This window comes from Bacillus rossius, chromosome 17, assembly GCF_032445375.1.
Source record: "Bacillus rossius redtenbacheri isolate Brsri chromosome 17, Brsri_v3, whole genome shotgun sequence".
Taxonomy (NCBI): domain Eukaryota; kingdom Metazoa; phylum Arthropoda; class Insecta; order Phasmatodea; family Bacillidae; genus Bacillus; species Bacillus rossius.
This window is the reverse complement of record NC_086344.1, coordinates 27,669,981-27,687,768: the sequence shown is the minus strand read 5'-3', so window position 1 is coordinate 27,687,768 and position 17,788 is coordinate 27,669,981. Positions and strand designations below refer to the sequence as shown.

At 43.2% G+C, this 17,788-nt stretch overlaps 1 protein-coding gene across 1 annotated transcript in view; it reads right to left on the bottom strand.

Moving 5' to 3' along the window:
- Positions 1-248: 248 nt before the first annotated feature.
- Positions 249-17,788, bottom strand: part of LOC134540675 (hexosaminidase D-like) — a 28,926-nt gene continuing 11,386 nt past the window's right edge. The window contains exons 2-8 of the mRNA XM_063383548.1: positions 16,165-16,418; positions 13,099-13,306; positions 10,135-10,433; positions 8,263-8,413; positions 7,262-7,487; positions 5,742-5,917; positions 249-2,200 (exon numbers count right to left, since the gene is read on the bottom strand). Of these exons, the coding sequence (XP_063239618.1) occupies positions 1,775-2,200; positions 5,742-5,917; positions 7,262-7,487; positions 8,263-8,413; positions 10,135-10,433; positions 13,099-13,306; positions 16,165-16,409 (1,731 nt within the window). The 5' untranslated portion in view covers positions 16,410-16,418 and the 3' untranslated portion in view covers positions 249-1,774. The remainder of the gene's footprint in view (positions 2,201-5,741; positions 5,918-7,261; positions 7,488-8,262; positions 8,414-10,134; positions 10,434-13,098; positions 13,307-16,164; positions 16,419-17,788) is intronic.

The window sequence follows — 17,788 nt, the reverse complement described above, 5'->3', positions numbered from 1 at the left end:
CTATCAGAGACCTTCCTGGGGTAGGGGAGGAGGGATAGTTATGGAAGAGGGCGGGCATTGGCATTTATAGCAAAATTGACATTCTGCAATATCTTTTGTTATGGTTTTGCTCTCAGGGTGTCCCAGAACCGTCCTGCTACACCTACTTACCTCGTTGTGTGGCTCATAAAAGAGCTCTTGATTTACTGGCATACTTTAAAGTAAACTATCTTAAATTTGTATTAAAAGTTAAAATTAAAAAAATACTATAAAGTTTTTATTTATTTTTATTTTTAACTATAAAATACATCTTTAATAGCAAGTCCAGTGAAATCTGCTTTTCAGACTCCATAAATGTCAACATTAGCTCAATATTTCGCCATAGCTTACACGAGCGCTATTGCTACTAAGTCGGTTCATTTTATCTTTTTTATGGTCGGCTTGACATACGTGTGAATAGAGCATTAAGCATTATCAACACATAGCAGCAGTGTTTAATCTGATTCGTGCACTAATAGTGTAATACATAAGATTTAAAAAAAAAACCAAGAAACTGCTAGGAGATAATATTTTTTCCATCTCAGAAGAAAGGAGACCTTTATGTGCTTTATATCTTAACAAGATGACTGCAGAAACTAATAAAGAGCTACTGATGAAATAACATAACATGTTTTATTTGGAGTGTAACATCTACGAAATGGCAAAAAAAAAATAGAGGGAACCAAAGTCAACACAATTTGGAAAATCAAAATAAAACATTATAATATTTAAAAAAAACATTTACCATCTTTTTTTCCGGAATAGCATTCTTAATTGATGAGATCGTAACGAAAAAGTACATCGGCCAAATTCTACAGAAATAAAACACGTGTTGTGCAGAATCCTCAAAATCTGCAGAACGAACATGGAAGAATAATTCTTCTTTTCAGAAGCTGCTCACCTTCCACATCAGGTGAGCTGAGGTCAGGCAAGTACATAGTAACTGTACACTCACTGATATAGAACACCTGTAATAAGTATCCTAGTCCATGTTATGCTGGGCGAACCACCCCAGAAACCACACATTGCACTTCAACATTTACCACTTCTACCCTTCCAACTCGCCGATGGTAGTGATGTTGAAGTGGCACATCAGAACTTGGCCTGGGCCAAGTGTCCTGGTCCATGACCTTCTGGGTGGACCTTTCCAGGAACCCCACCTTGCGCTCTAAGTGACTTAACCTTCTTCTCCAGCAACTCGCCGATGGTGGTGATGTTGAAGTGGCACGTCAGTACTTAGTCTGGGCCCAGTGTCCTGGTCCATTATCTTCTGGGTGGACCTTTCCAGGAACCCCAAATTGCGCTCTAAGTGTCTTCACCTTCTTCTCCAGCAACTCGCCGATGGTGGTGATGTTGAAGTGGCATATCGGAACTTGGCCTGGGCCAAGTGTCCGGGTCCATGATCTTCATGGTGGACCTTTCCAGGAACCCCACCTTGCGCTTAAAGTGTCTTCACCTTCTACTCCAGCAACATGCCGATGGTGGTGATGTTGAAGTGGCACATCGGAACTTGGCCTGGGCCAAGTGTCCGGGTCCATTATCTTCTGGGTGGACCTTTCCAGGAACCCCAAATTGCGCTCTAAGTGTCTTCACCTTCTTCTCCAGCAACTCGTCTATGGCGTGTATGTCGAAGTAGCTCGTCAGAACTTCCATTCTCTTTTTTTTCCTGGAAGATGTTCACCTCCCATGGCAGGGGGCCGGAGCATGGTTTTGAACATGCCATGTCAATGCAAAAGGCTGGAGAGAGGAACCAGTGTCACTGGAGAGGTCGCCTGGGCCAAGTGTCCTGGTCCATGAGCCGACGGGCGGACTTCTCCAGGAACCCCGCCTTGCGCTCCAGCGGCTCCACCTTCTGCTCCAGCCACTCGGCGACGGTGTGGCCGTCGAAGTGCCGCGCCAGCACCTGCGCCGCCAGCTCCCGGAAGCCGCCCACCTCGGGCGCCAGGCGGTCCGCCCCGGCCGCGGAGAGGGCCGACGCGACCCTCCACGGGCTGGAGAAGTTGTGGCTCACGTGGTAGTCGGTGAGCCAGCCGCTGCGCTCCGTCAGCTCCGAGTGCACGGCGTGCACCTTGTCCCTGAGGGCACCGTAGCTGGCGAGCACGGAGAACACGTCGCTTCCCGGGAAGGAGCAGCCCGACAGCCGCCACTGGTACGGGTCCTCCGACAAAGACGCGTAAGACACCTGCGCACCGACAAAATTGCCTTCCTACAGTTCTTAGTAAATTAACTTACTTATTATCTAATTGCAATAGAGAATAATATGTCCAAACAGAATGGTTTATAAAAAAAATATATTCTATTTTTAACTTGTGTCAAAGTCATTCTGAATATAACATCCATACAGTAAATTACGAATTTAATACATCGTCGCTAGCGTTAAAATAAGAGTTATTATAAAATTATGAAATAATCATAAAATAAAATTACTATGAGCAGGAAGCGAACCCTGACCGGCCAGCTGCTATGCAAGACCCTTACCAACTAGGCTAGGCTGGCTCGCCTGACATAAAGGAAAATGTACCGGTCTAAAACGTTCGTTTAAAATTTTAACCGCCATTTTCACGAAAACTAAGGCGCATTGGACAAACCCCTTTAGCTTAGTACTCTGGGGGCCTCCCTGCACAACATATATAAGACTCATTAAAATCCGTTTGTATCATACTTGGTGGTCCCCTTGTAAGATATTTAATACTATGAATAAAGAGCTACATATATATTGAAAAAGGATTTCACAATTTAACCTAAACATGAAAGTTCAAAGACTATAATTGTATTTCATTTATTACTTATCAACTGCATTTAAATTTTACATGCATATTTGAACACATCATAAAATATATTTTTATAATTCGGTTATAGCTAGGTATACAATTTAATTTAACAGACATAACATAATCCAAAAATAACATTATTTATATACTTTAAAAGAATTTGCTTCAAAAAATAATATTATGTATATTTAAGTAATTAAAATATTATTCTTTCTTTAAAAACTAAAATTTAAAAAAAAAAATACTTGATAAAACCCAAAAATTAACAAAATAGAATGATCAATGCTTATAAATGAATTTATAACGATTTAATTATGTTAAACTTTGCTTAGCTACCTGAAGTTAGTGACACTCAAGAAATGTGTGGTGAAGTGAAAAAGTATAACAGTTGTTTAAAAAAGGTTAGGTAACTTTAAGATACCCTTAGTTAAACACATGTTAAAGACTGTGTGGGGAAATTGACCCTAATGCATTAAATTAATAATGTGACGAATCAACAAACAATAATTTTCTCTTTCCTCAATAGCTAATCGCTTCCTTCATTTCATAATTATTTCCGACGACACCCAATTGTTCAGCAAATGTTTATATTCGCCATCCGCCATCCTGCATTTGAACAGAAGCTCTGAAGGGATAGTTTTCATTGCGCCACTAGGATGCGCTAGAGGCAAATGCGCTAGTGGCAAATCAGGGCAGACACACATTTAGAAAACAGTTAGAAATTATTTTAACAGGTTAAATAATCTTTCTAATAAAAGAAAATGTTAAGTTAATCATTATTTTTATTCTTATCAGAACTGAAGTATAATTCCTATATCAAAAACATTATTATTTTGTAAATTAGAAATTTTGGTAGCACCTACAAAGGAAAAAATGGCCCTAATTGTATTCTGTAAACAATACAATATGTAAATTTTTGACGTTACATCTAATAAATCGATGAACACCGGCTGCAAAAACGAAAAAGTGTCCGGTAACGCACATTTTCCCACTACGATGTGTCCCGTTACGCTCATTGTACGCTTGCGCCGCATCTATCTCTCTGCCACTCGATTGGAACAACCATAGATTTGACTTTTCAATCGTGTTTTTGTCGTTTGAATTATTAATATTATGTAATTTAACGATCGTCCACCGATTTTCAGCACAATCGGTACGGTTATTTAAAAGTAATCTTGAATTTTCAAATACTTTTTGTAGGAACAATGGTGTTTTACAGTTACACATAATAATTCAAATTACACCCGGGATATTTTGCACAATGTTTTAAAAAATATTGCAACACATTATAAATAAGTTTGGTGTATTTGGGATGCGTATTTGTTATAAAATCGTGTTATAAAAACGAAATAATATTATTCCCCTATGGTGCTGTCATCTACGGTGACGGACGCGAACCGAACGAAACGCGCTATCTGCCGTTTCCGCGGCAACCAGGCACTCGTTAATACATATTTTCCTTTGTTTATCGCGAGGGGCGTTATTATTAATGAATTATAAATAATATTTCATGCCCAGTGCCACAATTTCATATCATTTTGAGCACTGGAAGACATAAAACTTAAAATATTCTCGACGAATTTTAATCTCGGCCCCAGCGCACCACGAGCGTCTGGGTTGGAGATTAAGGCCGAAAATCTTTCTTAAACTTACTAATACTTATTTTATTAACTGCAAGGGCATTTTAATTAAAGTCTACATTTAATTTCACGACGAACAAACTTCGTCGTTAAATGTGTAATTGCGAAAAAGCGTAAAACATTCTCGACGTTCTTGAAGTTAAATAGCAAACATGTATAAAAGTTATAGTTAAAATAATCTCTTTGTTAAAGTAATAAACATATTTGAATTAATGAGTGCAAATAAAAGTAAATTTATCAATTAAATTGTAGATTTCATTTCACTCCTGCTTTGTATCCATACAAAATGGTGATAATTCAATAAAAAAGATTCAATTTTTATCATAAAAGTATGCAATCATTCATTAATGTTTTGTTATGACATTGTCACGTTAAACTATCGTCCATAAACCGACTTTACAGACAACCAATTTTTAATTTAATTATAGGTATTTTGCTACATATTTTAATGTTTGTAAGTACTTCAAATGTATTTAGATAGATATTAATACTGTCAATTAATTTTGTCGAGAGTACAGTAGTCAGCAAGCATACTTACCTGTTTGGAAAACGAATTATTGATATGGGGTGGAAAAATGTATTTTACTAACGCTGTTTTTATTAGTGCTCTGTTTTACTGAAACGAATTAGGGTGTTACTTTGAGGGGCGGGTGTTACAGTGATTGTCTAGATAGTCGGGATAAAAAAAACTTTAATCAGTTTTTCTTTTGACATTGCTTTAACCGTGTTTTACGGTTATACGTGGACCTCTTACCAGTCATTCATGGGAAGCCTTCTTTTCACAGACGAGAGAGCCAAAACCCGAAGTTCCCCGAAGTTTATGTTTTTTTCCGTATCTTTAATGTAGCTATCCTAACCAAATCAACCGTCCACAATGTTTTAAAGTATTTATAATGTAGCTAACCTAACCTAATTGACCATTAGTATCCTTTTATCAACACCGCCATATTTATTTACAATGAACAACAAAAAAAAAAAAACCGAAGATGCACGATCGGGCGTTTGGCTCTCTCGTCTGTGGAAAGAAGGCTTCCCGTCATTCAGTGGCGGATCCAGGATTTTGGTTTGGGAGGGGCTTGACCCAGCTGAGGCTAGGCTTTATCAAGGCAAACACTAAAACAATGGTGGACCCAGGTGCTTTTGGAGGGGGCTTGAGCCCCTTAGCCCGCTACTGCCGTCATTCATTGCCCCCGATAGTCGGGAGTCTACCGTAGCTCTTTAATGGAGGTAACGACGAGGAAATGAGACGAGGAAATGGCGTAGGCACGCCAGACCGAGCTCGGGATCCAGGAAACCGGGACTTGCAGTCTACCTTGGTGGCGGAGCTGAAGCACGACAGCAGCCTCGTCCAGCGGCTGAAGACGCGCTGGTGCTGGTGCCTGGTGTCAGCCTCGTCGGCCGACAGCGCCAGCAGGTTCAGCGCGAGCGAGGGCACGGCGGCGGGCAGCAGCTCGCACAGCACCGCGAAGTGGTCGTACCTCGACCAACCTGCGGGGGGGAGGCCGTGCCGCTGTCCGGTCTCAACGTCTTCCCGTGCCAGGCGTAGGGTGACACGATTGAATGCAGTCATAACTTGTTGTTAGTTGCCTACAACCAGGGGCGCAAAAACAGGGGGGGGGGGCAAGAGTATTTTGCCCCCCTCTGAAACCTTGAAGTGGGGGCAAACGGGAGCAAAGAATGTGCTATGTAATCAATTTTTAGATAATAAAACTGCTTAAATGGCACCATTTTCCACCTTGAAATACAAATTTTCCTGGGGGAGGACCCCCGGACCCCCCCGCTTCAATAGGGGGGATCGATGATTATTTATAAAAAAATGTATATTGCCCCCCCCCCCCCTTTGTAAATTTAGTTGTTGCGCCCCTGCCTACAACGGCTTATTTTGTCCATTTTCATCGGCAAACCGCCAGACGATGACGGAACCATGCGCAGAGGACAGTGGTCACTCTAGATGATCGTCAGTGTGCGATTGCACAGGTAGAGTAAACTGGATAGCAACTACGGCAAGTGAACTCTCCTGAACCAGTGGCGTAGCCAGGATTTGTGTATGGGGGGTTTTAAGAAGCATCCCCCCCGTATTAAAGCGGGGGGGCCAGGAAAATTAGGATTTTAAGGTGTAAAATAGTGCTATTTTAGCAGTTTTCGGTACTTAAATTCAAATATTGTAATGGTAAAATTTTATTAATTTTAAAATGAAATTTGATTGAGTGATGAATAAGAAATTAATTAAAGATTTGGTGCTAACGGGGGGGGGGGGGGGGGGGGGTTAACCCCTAAATACCCCGACTGGCTACACCCCTGTCCTGTAATACTCTACTATTCACACACACAAAGTTCCCAAATTTGTTAGTTTAGTACAAAAGGCACAGAAATCATTAGGAGATCATAGAAGCGGGTAAAATAGTATCATTATATGCTGCCTGTTCCATAGCCATGTTTCTGTCGTTTATAATGTAAATATGCTACCATTTATACATTTTCGTGACGCAATTGTACTTTTATGCTTCTGAACACCTCGTCAATTGAGTGAATTGAGCATAACGTGTTTATGAGCTAGCTCGCCAGCTCGCAGGTGAAGTACGAAGGATGGTGAGCCGTATAGTTGAGAATGCCGAGGGGGGAGGGAGAGTGGGCAAGTAATATCCACATGTGCTATCCTACTCAACTATTCCAACTACTAGCTTTGGTACTTTCTCAACTGTCTACACGAGGATAGCAGCGTGACTTTTCTTAACTGACCTAGATGCTATCCCATTTACTCTACCCATGAAATCGCCCCTTTAGTTTATGTCAAACCCATGGAACGCCTGAATCTCCACGCGTGATACCAACCAGTGAGCACTATTCCGCGGAAGTGACGCACGAGGCTCATGGAGCGCATCAGCCGGCGCCACGCCACGTGGTTGTCGAAGGTGCGTCTCAGGTCGGGAACGAGTGCCGTCTCTCCCTGGGCGCCCTTGAAGGCCCCTGCCACCCAGACGTGCGGGAACACGCGTCCGTACATGTGCCACACGTAGGGCGGCACCAGGCGCGAGATGTCGCCCGTGTACGCCCAAACCTGCCGGCACGTTTGCACTTTCTTACTCCCTCTCACTTGATGTCTCTCTCCCGCCTCTCGCTCTCTCTTTAGAAAAAAAATCCAATGTTGAATCAGTTAAGAAGAGATTATTATTTTTAAATTGATTTTAAACATTTATTGATGAAGAGGTCATTTGAAATGGAAGCCCTAAGCAAAATTTAGGGGTGTTTGGGCAAGTGTATGCCATGTCCTGTAGTAAGGAACAATTCCAGAATTTATCTGTATATGGTTTCCGGAAGCCCAGGTACCTAAAATAGATGACTTCTTGATCATTTTTTCTACAGCAATGTTCTACTCTTTGCAATTGATATCAGCAGGAACCTTATCATTTCCCGGTAAATTTGATCAACAATTTTAGACCTTTCCATGATAGACATTTTTCTTGTGATTCTTTATTGACTTCTGTTGTATGTTATAAACAGTCGCCCTTTGTGACTATGAGCCCACATATTTCACATACCCAAAAGCTACTAAAGGTCCTCAAAGGCATTTCGAAGTAATGATAGTCCATTAACACGTACAGAAGAAATGCTCAGGTAATTGAAATTTTGAAATGTAGTCTGTGGTTGAGGAGGATGTGAAACAGGTGGAAATAAACTGCGAAATGATAGTAGTATCTAGATATTGTGGAAAGTGACGGATTCGCAGGCAGGAGTGTGTTTAACACGTGTAACTCTATCTCAGCACATGTCTGGACCTCAGAGGTTGGCGGGTGGGCTCATCGACGTAGCGCGGAGAATCACGAAGCACTAACCACCGGCTCGACGAGCTCCGCCAGACCCGACCTCTCCAGCTGCTGGACCGTCCACTGCCGCATCATGTCGTCCCACACGAGCGGCGTGACGCCCGGGTACAGCCCCCTGACGTGACGCGCGACCCGTGCCACGTGCTCGGCGAACAGCTGCCTAAGGGGGCAACAACACACACACCTTTATCCATTTATCCATCGAAATTTCAACTGGGATTTATGTCTCGTGTGCTGAATGGTAGGTTCCTCGATGGCCAGGTTAGCTAACATGTCAGGTCGCACTCAACAAGATCCTCAAAGCGACAGTGTTTCAGAAATTTACAAGGGTTGAATGAAAAGTAATGTCTCCATTGCCATGGATAATTTTTTATTTGCCACGCGATTTCTACAGTTTTAAAAGCTACATGTGTCCTTTACGTAATTCACAGTTCACTTTTGGACGTAGTCCCCATCCCTTTTCAAAAACTTGCACCATCATGTGACTAGTCGGCAAAAACATCAGATAATAATTTCGGTGGCTGTTATCGTCATCAGGTTTGAATGGTTACTTTCCACTCATCGTCAGAACGAAAGTGACGTTCCTTGAGGCGCTCTTTTATATTTGGGAAGAGATGGAAGTCGCAAATTGCAAGGTCGGAGCTGTATGGCATGTAAAGTAGAACCTCTTGGGAATGCAGGCATTGCAACCCCTCTTGTTTTAAACAGAACAGCGACACTTTGGAGGAAAGTAAATTAGAGCATTGTATATGCACATGTGTTTTTTTTTTTTTTTTAGGTAAAAGAAGAATTTGGAAAATCGGGTAAAAATTGAAAAACATTATGGCCATGGAAGAATTACTTTTCAAATCGACCATTATCAAACATAAATTTAGTAATGTCTCTGCGATGTTGCAGAAATAGTCCTGGATGGTTCGCAGGTTCGATCCAAGTAACACAAAATGAGACAAATTAACGAGTAAAGCAGCTGGTTCCCAGGTGATTATGAGCCCACCATAATCTTGCATGTCCCATCGCCTTAAACGGCTCTTTCCGAAATTCCTACACGATACCTCCTGCACATTTATTGCTGTATATTACACATTGTGAATATCTGTTGAAAATATTAGTGATAGAACACTAAATGAAAGAGACATATAGTGTTATAATATCATAAATAACCCTTGAATAATAGTAAGCAATAATGAGAAAATGAGAAAAAATCATCATGGTGCATGAGACCTTTTGTAGAGCCAGCACTCTGCTAATTCTTCTACAGAACTGTTGCCATTGAAGACCTTCCAAGCAGGGCCAGTGCAACCAGGTATTCCACCCTGCGCAAAAGTTACATAACTAAGGTGAATTCAAATTACCGGACACCGTGTTGCCACCGGCCCTGCTTTCAAGGAAACTTCCACCATGTGACAGGGGCCTAAGGATTGAGCAGGGCCACAACTAGAGTCTCTGGCACCCGGGGCATGAATGGATTCATGCGCCCTCCCCCCTCTTTTTTTGCACATATCACACCAATAATGTGTGGGGTCCGGGGTCGTCCAACGGAAAAATGGTGCTATTCAAGCATTTTCCATACCTACATGTAACAGTTTCTGTGCTACTGTAACTTCCATGCATGAACCCACTATGTCCATAAAGTAAGTAGTCCGTATAATCACTAGACCTGTTCATTAAATATGTTGAGACGTTATATTGTAAATCAGATTAGACATTCCTGGCATGCAAGTTAAAAAACGTTTTACCAGTTACCAGTTGTAGTAGGAATTACAATGCAAGCGATTTCGGCGCCCCCACAGCTTTGCGCCCGGGGCGTATGCCCCGCTTGCCCCCCTTAGTTGCGGCCCTGGGATTGAGATACGCTGCAAGAGCGAAGGAGGCGCGCCTCACCTGGGTTCCTTGAGCGAGCCGGCACACAGCTCGCAGGCGCCCAGGTGGTACACCTCGTCGCAGCCGACGTGCAGGAACCGGGCCCCAGGGTGCGCGCCCAACACCTGCCGCACCATCTCGCCCACCAGGAGGTCCAGGGCCTCGGGCCGCGACGGGCACAGCTCCTGCGGGAAGGACGGCACCTCGCGCAAGCGCCGGAACTCGGGCAGCTTGAGCGCCAGCTCCAGGTGGCCGAACGTCTGCACCAGCGGGATCACCTCGAGGCGGTGCCGCCGCGCGAGGACCAGCAGCTCTTGCACCTGGCGGCGAGGACGCCCACGGTCTCACCACCCCTGCTCACCGGGGACCTGGTCCTGTGATCTGGGTGCTGGACAAGTGTTTCATTGGGTGGTATCCTAAATTAGCTAATGTCCAGCATGCATTGCCATGCCTCTTTCAATTTTTCTGTAATTTGAATCAGGGACACATTTACGAAGCATCTCTCTATATATGTGTCCCTCTATTATGTTACTGATACCTGCATACCCGTAGCATTCAGAGTCTCTCCACCCCTACTTCCATGTGAGAAGCCACCCACACGATGCCTAATGGTGTGTATTAGTGACCCGTGCGCGGGTTTACTTCTGGAGACATCGGAGCAGGTCGGCCACGATCGGGGATTTGACAAAATGGCTGGAAGTGGCCAGAAGCTGAGTAAGACTGCCATATTGGTTGGCATAACCCCCCCCCCCCTTCATTTCGATTTTCAGCCATAAACAGGGCTGCTCCAGCAAACTGGTAGGAGAACGACGGGGGAAGGCATCCCCCTGCCCGACGAGTGACCAACACTACACCAGCTCTGCTGCCGAAGCCTATGCTGTAAAACTTCTGACTGCTGTCGCTGTCGCCCCTAGAAGAGACCGACAACAATCTAGACTTGGTGAGAAAACACCGTTTCCATACACACTTAAGGTACTTAGCCTGTCGTGAAGTGGAGAGAGCCTTCTAGCTTGTGCAGAAAGTCGGAATTGTGAGTAGCCAGGTGGTAAGTTCACCCTAGAACTTAGTGTCAGAAGTGGTTATCGTGTGAAAGCAGAAAACATAAGGGCGCGCTGTGACGAGTAGCAAGGACTCAGACTGAGAGCGGTGCGAAACATACTGGAAGGGACTTGGAATAATGTCTAGTGGCGCGCAGACTTGGACTTTGTTGCCGATTGTTGACATCTGTTGACTGGGGTGGTCACGGACTTAGCTTAGTAGACAATCGTCGGAGGTTGTATATCGCAGGCGTGAGGAGCGAGTTGAACTTCTGGCACTGTTGATTTATCAATCATATATGTCAGGATAAGCCATGTAAGCATGATTAAATAACATTGAGATTTATCTACTAGCTTTAAATTTAACATGAATGTATTTTGTGCAAAAACATTCAGGAATAAATATGGTGAAAACCACATTAAAACCGTTGTGTAAGTTAGAAGTAAGCGAACAAAAAGACGCAGATTGCGATCAAAAATAAATGAGCCAATAAGAAAAGCAAATGAGCCACAATTATAGATAGGTCTGCAGATATCCCAGATCCTATATTTTTTTTTTTTTTTGTATTTCGGTTACCAGATTCAAAACACGTCTGTGTTGAGATCCTTGTGTCAGGCATTTTGAGCCTGTCCAAGAATAGTAATCTGATTACAGTCACCAGTACACCAGGGATTATTCATGGAGTTAGTAATCGTCAGGAGTTGGTATTCTATAACTTAGTTGAAATTAATTTTTTTTTTTTTACCTCGTCATCGCCATCATGTTCCGCCCAAAACATTTCGGAAATGGAGCTTGACCACGTGTGATGATGGTTTGGTAAGAATAAATTAGAATCTTCGTCATTAACACGAGTCACTGCCATAAACTACATTAAAATCATTCCATAAAAGTCATTAAAAACTGTCTTCACAATACAAACACTACACTTCAGCCAATGTTTTGGGCGTCTAACCAGCAAGGCGCAACCCTAATCTTTGTGTAGGGAGAGTAGAGAGGGAATGGCTTCACCTGGTTACTATGTAAACATTCAGGCATGGCCATCCCCTGGATACATCGGTGGTATTACACGGATAGCCTACAGTTCACAGGGACGAAAGCCACAACCACAACCTGAACCGACCCGCAAGTTTACCGAAGTAAAAGGTTAGGTTAGGTTCGGTCGGTGTAAGGCTGGGTTCACAACTGAAAAAAATAACAGTAACAGTAACAGTAGGTCGTATGCATAGGATATGAACGCCATGTTTCCTAACCTAACGATTCACAATAGCAGAAAGTTGGTCGTGTGCATGGGAGCGAGGTCGTGCGCATAGGAGTGAAATGAATATATTTTATTTCGGTCGCGTACGCATGGCACAACAGCCAATGAGAGAAGAGCAGGGTGTTTTTTTGGCGGGACTAGAAATATGTTTATATTTATTAACCATATTGCGGTAAGAAAATGTCGAGATAATAATAGTATTATCGTTATTTTGAAAGTTAATATGTTTATTTACTAATACTGCTAACAGATATCACATAGTTCACGAAATTTCATTGGCTGAAATTAACAGTAAGAATTCAATTATTGTGAACCGATTTCGCAGTTCGCACAGGTCGTGTGCACAGGTCGTGTGCATGGCTTTCTATGCACTCGCTTAATTTTTTTTAAATTGTGAACCCAGCCTGTCCCTGCCCGAACACGCCCGAATATTCACCTTCGGCCAACCTCGGGTTTATTTATAATATATATTTTTATTTCTCTGTTTATTTTAATGTAGCTGTACTAACCTAACTAACCGTCCATAGTGTTTTAAAGTGTTTTAATGTAGCTAACCTAACCGACCACTTTTAATATTTGAATTCATTTTTCCTGCGCAAAAATAAAACAAATCCCGAGGTTGGCCGAAGGTGAATATTCGGGCGTGTTCGGGCAGGGACAGGACTTGATGGACTTCCCGCGTGACACACCTCCTCCATGGAGTAGGCGTTCAGGGCAGACACGTTGCTCAGAGTCCCGGTGTAGGGGAACATGTCCTCGTACTCCAGGAGAAGACCGTTGGCCCCAGCCTGGGCCATCAGCGGCAGGAGGGAGTGGAGGTAGCTCATCTTGGGAGGAGCGCCTTTCAGGTCCAAGTGCACGATCCTCATTGGCTTGCCCGTTTCGTCTGGATTTGGCCTGCCACAAGAAAAAAACAATCAAAACATAAGAGATGGTCCGTTTGCATGTCTAATCTGAACCCAGGGACTGCAAAAATTCCCGGGATAGGTGGCATCTATAAGCGCATCGCATACTTATTTAGCATTTAAATTATCATTTACTCTCTCTCTTTCTATTAGCACTGCCCTTGTCCCTGTTGTCAGACATAAGCCATTGAGCATAAACATTTAACACGACTTTGTAATGTAATGAAAAAGTTTTTTAATGTACCTGAAACATAATTTTTCAAAGAAAATTTGTAGAATCATTTTTCTTTTGTATTTTTTTCAATAGCCTCATCTGATCATATTAATTATTTATTTTTAAGGAGAGGTAATTGAAAGACATCTTGTTTTCAACATTAACATTTTTTTTTATTTTCTTTAAAATAAAATTTTTTGCTCTTATAATTATTGCATATAATTTAACGGAATACATTGTTATTAATAGTAACGGACTGCTACAAATAGATTCTCGTGTGAAATAATAATTGTTGTTTAGCATAGAATTTATTTATAAGTTATATTTCTTTTGGCGCATTATGAAAAAAAATGATGAGCGTGAATTTTTACGATGCGCGCGCAGCATGCAATGAAATTTTCACAGGTCGAAAAAAAAAAGCTACAAACAAATAAAAATTATATATGTGCTTTTAAATCTTATACTTTAGTGATTGATATTGAATACTGGTCCATATAATATAAAACATATATTTATTGTGAGTATTAGTGAGAAAATTTGGGTTTACAATCTTGTGGTTGGGTTCTCGTAAGTATAATTTATTTGTATTATCATTTATTACATTATTGTTACACAAATAACTAATATTAATAAATCAGAACAAACATTCAACCTGTTTTTTTTTTGATTTATTGAATTTATAATTTATGGACCGTATTTATAATATCACACAAAACATTTTATTTTATTTCTGATCAGAATTTGCATGCAAAATTAAAGTTAGTTTCCACCCCCCACCCCCAATCACACCAAGTAAGTATAACTTCCAACACGCGTACATACGAACACGCTCGCATTTATTTATTTTTTTGTCAGAATGACCGCAGTTGTGATAATATCTACTGGCAATGGACACTAGTCGATAGTCTATGGGGGAGGGGTGGAGGAGAGAAAAGTTAATTGCCTCCACGAGGGGTTGCCACGAGATTTTTTTTTTATTTTTTTATTTTTTTGTTATTTTCCCGAACCTAACTTAAAACTAAGTGTATATGGGAGGGGTCCGGGTTAGGGTAGGGACCTAAGTGCGTCTCAGGCCTGGTCATGCTGGGATCAGCCATGCAGGGAGAGGGTCGCATGCATCGTGTGCTAGGAGGGGGGGATTGGCCAGCCATGGCGGCCATCGATGCCATGAGCTAGGGACATGCAAATTTCGCGAAAAGATTCCGAGGCAAGCTGAAAGTTAAAACACTGTAGCATCGTCTGCGTTTCGTGATTGGGCGAGTTTCTTTCAGGTACATGACGATTGTTAAAACACCAATCACAGTAATTCGTTGCGGAAGCAAATGCGTCCTGAGTGGCTCAGCCGAACAAGGCAGCCACTTCTCTTCCAGACGGCCGCCAATCACGAGGAAAAAACCTCTGGTGCGCGTATTACCTCCTTGCAGTCTAACAGGCGTTCAGCTTTATTCGCGAAAAATGCCTGCCCCTAGCCATGACTAACTCCCCTCTCTCTTAAATCTAGGCTATGACTAGAGATAGGTTTGGGCCCAGGTGAAACCTGCACAGACAGGGGGGAAACCCTGGCCATCGTCATGCGGGGTGCAAGTATGGGAGAATACATACAGGAGACAGCAGGGACGTCGGAACAGGGGGGGCAGCAGGGGCGAGTCGCCCCCGTGCTGTTACGCATGGGGGGGGGGGGGGGGCGAGAGTAGCATTCGCCCCCCCCCCCTCCTTTTCCCAGAATAAATGTTTGGCCATAGTAGTATTTTTTTCAACCAGTAGTTACAAACGTTGCATTGGTGATCACAATGATTAGAAAATCATATCTATGGACATTGAATTCCAAAGACCAAAGCTAACGGGTAGATCACATGGGTTTGGTTATTTGTCACCCACTCCCCACGATATTTTAATCCATATTTAATACATACTACGTCATCAAATTCTTGGAATGGTATATATTCAATATTTTGGTTCGGAAACTCATTAAATAGCACAATTTTGCATCTAAAATTCCAAATATTTCCGGAGGAGGGGCCACGGACCCCCCCACTGTAGGACTGAGGTAAGTGTGATACATATTTTTCGCCCCCCCCCCCCCCCCCCTTCACTCATGAAAACGTTCCGACGTCCCTGGGAGACAGGAGGTTGGTCTGCATGAAGAGATGATCAGAGTAGAAGCTTTGAATATATATACTGTATAGAAGTCGCGAGTGGATAGGATTTACTCTACGTTTTTCAGAATCGTATGATGAGCAGCTTGGGAACTTCACCGCTGCAGTGCGCTGTCGTAACGCCCTGTATCGTCTTAGTTGTTATTTACACGTTAGAACGCAGCGCTGTCGCCTGCTGTCATTCCCCGCACCCCTCATCCATCATTCACTGCAGCTCAAGGTTGTTCAACACGAGGGGGAAGGGGTGTTTGAAGATTTCGACACTTGTCCGCTAGGGACCACCACAAGTCGATGCCCTAGAGATGGTGGCGATTGCGGCGGTGAATTAACCAACTACCTCAAAACCGTATTAGAAATTTTAACCTGGGCTGGCGACTTCTATACAGTATATATATATTCAAAGGTAGAAGAAGGAGTCTCGTGGTCAGCGTCTGGGTTGTTTTTTTTTCCGCGGCGGAGGGGGCGCGCGTGTTGTTTCACCGTTCGTCGCCGCGAGGCGAATACGGGCTCTTCTCGTCGCCGTCGTCGTCGTAGACGTCCGGCAGCCCTCGCACCGGCCCGCCGCCGAGCCTGCGGACCTGCGCCCTCGCGCGGTGGGGGCGGCCGGCCCCTCGGACCGCCTCCGCCGCCCCCGGGGCCCGCATGGCCGCCGCCCACAGCAGGCAGCCGGCACACGCCGTCGACAGCAGCAGCAGCAGCAGCAGCAGTTGGCGTCTGCGCGGCATCGGCCAGTCCTGCGGGGGCGAACAGTCGCCTCGCCAGTTCTTCGCAAGCAACAACTCCCTGTACTTAACCAAAAAATAAAACTGTTTACTGTTATTTTTGCATGTATGAAATACGTCTTCCCCAGGGGCGCAACAACTAAATTTCCAAAAAGGGGGGTGGGGGTGGGGGGCAATATACCTTTTTATAAAGAATCATCGATCCCCCCTATTGAAGCGAAGGGTCCTGGGGTACCCCCCCCCCCCCCGCCGGGTAAATTTGAAATTCAAGGTGGAAAATCGTGCTATTTAAGCAGTTTTATTATCTAAAAATTGATTACACAGCACTTTCTTCGCCCCCGTTTGCCCCCACTTCAAGGTTTCAGAGGGGGGGGGGGCGAAATACCCTTGCCCCCCCCCTTGTTGTTGCGCCCCTGGTTTTACCCCGATAATACTGAGTATTTATTACGAGAATTTTAATCGGTGTTTCATTCGAGCACATACATACACCAACACACACACACACATACCTATATATACACCATTGAAAAAATAAAAATTTATTTAATAATTGAACTTTATTTTTTGTTTTATTACGCTCCCAGTTTTGATACGAAAAAGCTATCCAGGGAAACGGTTTACGAATAACTTTATAACTCGCATCTGGGACACACCCGAAGTATTAAGGCCCCTGGTGAGAATCCGAACACATTGTTTTGCTGCGGAAAAAAAAAACATTTCGAAGTGGGACAGTTGTTTCCATGTACGTTTGCTAAATTATGAATATCTGTAATTTTTTAAATGAATTTTTCTGTTTCATTTCCAATTTACTATATATATACATATACTTGAAGGACGTATACGTCTGAATCGCGCTGATGATTCTTGGAGACCGCGCAAAAATTCGGGATTTCATTTCGCGAAATGCTGATACTCAAATAATTTTAACACCTATCTTATTGGTTAAATCTGTTGCACCTGTTTGCTAATGTGGAGAACCGTGCGGGCCATTCAAAGACTCTAAATCTAAATAAGTATCAAGTTTACCAGTTGAGACGCCTCACAAGTCAGCAGCCATTGAACCAGCGACGTTCGTATAGTCCATCCTGGTCATTGAACCAGCAATTTTTTTTTTCCCTCAGGCCTTAATAATTATGCAATCCGAAGGTTTAACGTAGAGACCGGATAAAATTCGCGGGATTAATTTCGCGATAGCCCGGAAATTCAAATATTCATAACTAGGGACCGGAAAAATTCGCGAATTCAGTGACCTACAGGATAGACTCCAAGATCCTCTATGCACTCGGGCAAATTGCATCTGCTCATTGGCTACTGACTCGTGGCACCTATTAACTAGAATGCTTTTGATTCGATACTTCTTTCGTTGAGGATTATTCATTGGA